The 4,437-nt window shown below is 55.3% G+C and overlaps 1 protein-coding gene across 1 annotated transcript; it reads right to left on the bottom strand.

Annotated features, from left to right (window-relative positions):
* Positions 1–537: 537 nt before the first annotated feature.
* Positions 538–3,731, bottom strand: ADRB2 (adrenoceptor beta 2). The gene has a single exon (XM_007093709.3). The coding sequence runs from the start codon at positions 3,507–3,509 to the stop codon at positions 2,253–2,255; it is 1,257 nt and encodes a 418-aa protein (XP_007093771.1). The 5' UTR covers positions 3,510–3,731; the 3' UTR covers positions 538–2,252.
* Between the last annotated feature and the right edge of the window lie 706 nt (positions 3,732–4,437).

The raw sequence follows: 4,437 nt of genomic DNA on the forward strand, positions 1-4,437 counted from the left end.
CCCCCTCCCAGGTTTTCATCTCTTTGGATGCCAAATGCTTTCTGTGGACTCTTTCAAGTCCAAGATGCTGTGAGGCTACCGGAAGGGTGAAGATATGCTGGAGAAGCTGCCTGCCCCTCTGGGTGTGGGCCCCCGAGCAGGAGGAGAATGTGACAACCGGCATGAAAGCCCTTGGAGAAGCGAAAGTGCCGAAGGGCACACACTCTCCAACTGGCTATGGCACGTTTCAAAACCTTGGGCACCTAACTTTCTCCCGAGAGCTGAGTGTGCACCCGGACACCCAGCACTGAGCTGACAGGAGGCAGAGGAAGCCAATGCTTTTCTGGTTGGGGATCTTGGCTGGGACAGAAGGGAAGACAGAAGTGGAGTCAGCTTGGTGAGCGGGTGAAATGGCAACGAACATGGAGGCTGATCCTCCCCAGGCTGGCGTTGCCAGGGAGGACGGTCCTCTCCGTCAAACCTGGGCCAAGCTCTGGCTCAGACACACGGTGCAAAAATAGAAAGGGGGTGGGAGAAGAAATGTGTTTACTTTTGTGATTTTCCCTCATGTGCCTCTCTCTTAAGGGTATTAGAATCTCTCCACGAAAAGGCCGTCTTAGACTCCCCGGCTTCACCTCCATTGATAAACCCGACCAAACAAACAATGCACAAATCCAGCCATTGGCAGGGCAGCTGGAAGGCCAGTTTGGAAGGCAGGGTGGGCTGGAGGGAAGAGCGATGGTCTGAGGTCTGTCACTAACTGGGCGAACCATGGAAAATCCCTCTTGGATGCTTTGCAAAATCAAGCGATTGCATTAGACAGACTCTAAAAATCTGTTTAGATTTGTGAAGCTTATATCTGCGGATCTCAACCAGGGGTGGTCTCACCCCTCAAGGAGTATTTGGCAGGGTCTGGAGACCTTTTTGGTAGTCACAATTCAGAGGGTGCTCCTGGCATCTACTGGGTAGAGGCCGGGGATGCTGTTGAACGGCTGACGATGCATCGGACAGCCCCCACCACAGGGAACTACCTGGCCCAAAATGTTAATAGTGCCGAGGCTGAGACATCTTGCTTTATACTGAAATCAGGAGGTCAAAGAGGGGGACGGGCAGGAAGAGACAGAAGTAACGAAAGAGAAGGGGTTAAAATCCTGTTTCCCGGGTCATGAGGTATTCATCGGTTAAGCGTTTTCCAGTTTTCTCCCTATGACCAATACCCTCTCAGTTTTCTTTGGAATTACAGGGCTGTGTTTGAGTAGCTTTTTCCTAAGAACTCCCTCCTTTATCTTTAAAATGCCAAACCCCGATGCAGTACAAACACCTCCCCTATAAGATGCAGCGAATACATAACATAAGCAGCTACTGGAACTGAAAGGTGGGTGGTGAGGGTGCACGGAGGGACGAAACAGATGTCCGTAACTCGGTTTCTATGAGTCAGTGTTTCTGATGTAACAACACAGAATGATCACCACAGGACCAGCGAGACAAGCTGTGCTGTCAGCAGGGAGAACTGCTTTGAGGAGCTGGCACTGGGAGGGCTACAGGTTTGCAGCGGCAGATTCAAAGGCAAAAGAAAGGGTTAAGCAATCAGTGCATGCCATTCTCGAATCATTCCATATTAAGTCCCTGGGCAGTTATTACAAATAGTTACCTGCGGTTTCCAGCGGGGGAGGCGACCACACTCCAGTCAAGGGTTTTTGGAGAAACAGGTGCAATGAAGTCATGGTCAAACAATTTATTTACTGTAAACTTTAGACTTTGCTCAGGAAAACAACTGAAGCCTGCCCCTCCAATCTCTGCCTACGACACCCTGTTTGAGCAAATAAGAGGAGTGGGGAGAGTCCACGTTCACAGCTGAAAGGTCCGAAATACTCAAGATCCTCCAGTGCAAGGGTGCAGGAAGGAAGGACTCCTTCGGATACAAATTACCAGCAGCAATATATATTACCCCTAATACTTGACCAATGAGGTAGATCCACGGAAAAGTCATCAAAACAGAGCAGCCCCAGGTCCTCTGGGACCGAAGCCCTTCAGACACAAACTTAACACGTTCCATGCAAAAAGGAACTGAACTGGACAAGAAACAATCACTCGAATGTGTTTTCTCTTTGTTACAGCTTAAAAAAATAATAATAATAAAAAAAAAAGGCAGAAGGCTGTCCTTCCTCCTGCACATCTCTATACAATTTTATTCTAAGTTTATTACACTCAAGTTAAATAGTCTGTTTAGTGTTTGGTTGGGGGGGGGGTCATAAAAAGTAGAAAAACCCGCCTTACAACAGTGAGTCGTTTGTGCTACCGTTCTGCCCTTGTGAATCAATGCTATCGTTAGGCACAGTACCTTGACGGTTTGCAAGGTTTTCCGTGCCTGGGGGGTCCTCACACAGCACTTCGCTGTCTTTCTCCTGCCCCAGGGGACCTCCGCTGTGTTCCCCGGTATAGTCTGTTCTGCTGTTACTGTTGTTGGAGTAGCCATTCCCATAGGCCTTCAGAGAAGACCTGCGCAGGCACAGAAGCTCCTGGAAGGCAATCCTGAAGTCTGGGCTCCGGCAATAGATAAGGGGATTGAAAGCAGAGTTGACGTAGCCCACCCAGTTTAGGAGGATGTAAACTTCCTTAGGGATGAGGTTATCCTGGATCACGTGCACTATGTTGACGATGAAGAAGGGTAGCCAGCACAGGGTGAACGTGCCCATGATGATGCCCAAAGTCTTCAAGGCCTTGTGCTCCTTCAAGCAGAACTTGGAGGCCCTGCGATGTCCATGCCCGCTCCGCCCATCCTGCTCCACTTGGCTGAGATTTTGGGCGTGGAAGCGGCCCTCAGATTTGTCGATCTTCTGGAGCTGCCTTTGGGCCACCTGAAAGACCCTGGAGTAGACAAAGACCATGACCACCAGGGGTAGGTAGAAGGACACAATGGAGGAGGCAATGGCATAAGCTTGGTTCGTGAAGAAGTCACAGCAGGTCTCCTTGGCATAACAGTTGATGGCTTCCTGGTGGGTGGCCCGGTACCAGTGCATCTGGATGGGCAAGAAGGAGGTAAGCCCTGACACGATCCACACCATCAAAATGACCACCCGGGCCTTATTCTTGGTCAGCAGGCTCTGGTACTTGAAGGGCGACGTGATAGCAAAGTAGCGATCCACGGCGATCACGCACAGGGTCTCAATGCTGGCCGTGACACACAGCACGTCAATGGAAGTCCAAAACTCACACCAGAAGTTGCCAAAGGTCCACATTTTCATGAGGATGTGGCTGGCCCCAAAGGGCACCACCGCCAGGCCCATGACCAGGTCAGCACAGGCCAGGGAGGTGATGAAGTAGTTGGTGACCGTCTGCAGACGCTCGAATTTGGCGATGGCCGTGATGACCAGCACGTTTCCAAACACGATGGCCAGGACGATGAGCGACATGACGATGCCCATGCCCACCACCCACGCGTCGTTTCGTTCCTGCGTGCCGTCCTGGTCCGGCGCGTGGCTTCCGTTGGGCGCCAGCAAGAAGACGCTGCGGTTCCCGGGCTGCCCCATGGCGCGCAGGTTGGCAGGTGAGCGCACTGGCTGCCGGCGCACCGGCCGCGCCTCAGCGGGCGGACCTCCGGCGCGGCGCTGCGGGCAGCGAGCGGACGCCGGGAAGCCTCATCCAGGGGCCGTGGGGTGGCTGTGCTGGGGGGCGCGTCCTGCACTCAGCCTGTAGGGTGCTCTGGGCTCCCCGGGCGCGTCGGACCCAGCCTGCGCTCTGGAGAAGCCGCCCCGGATTGCGCGCTGCCAGTTATGTGCACAGGACTTTAGGGGACTGCCCTCGCGGTGACGTGCGGCAACTTTCCGCCAATGGCGGGCGGGCAGCCCCAAAGGGGCGAGGCCGGGTCCCCTTCCCGCCCTCCCCTCCCCTCCCCTCCCCTCCCCTCCCCTCCCCTCCCCTCGCCCGTCCCCTCCCGGGGCTGGCCCGGGCGGGGCCCAGCTGCTCCCCTGCGGTGGGCGGGCCACCTCTCCCTGCCTGCTCCCTGGCTGCCCCCGGAGGCCTGCAGCAGGGGCTGGCGTGGGCACCATCCGATCCGGGAGCTTGGGGCTCTTTGGGGGCTGCTACCTGTCTGACCCGGGCCCCTGGGCGGCCTCTCCCCCACATTAGGCAACAGAGACGACAGTGCCCACCCCGACACGCACGGACAGGCACACATGCACCCCGACGGACATGCTCAGACTTATACGGAACCACAGCCACTGACACGGAGACACGCCCGTCCAGCGCACCCACAAGCACGCTCGCGCGCGCGCGCGCGCACACACGGAAAGCCACAGGCACACAGTCACCCCTGCCCAACAGAGACGGGGCCAAGAAACAAACACAGAAGCGCCCAGAAGCACAAAGGCATAGGGCACACACACAGAAAGAAGTAAACAACACACAACGCTCACTTGGCGGCAAGCAGAGCGCCACAGACTCGGACGTCCCCATCCA

The sequence above is a fragment of the Panthera tigris genome, chromosome A1, assembly GCF_018350195.1.
Source record: "Panthera tigris isolate Pti1 chromosome A1, P.tigris_Pti1_mat1.1, whole genome shotgun sequence".
In the NCBI taxonomy this organism is placed as follows: Eukaryota; Metazoa; Chordata; class Mammalia; order Carnivora; family Felidae; genus Panthera; species Panthera tigris.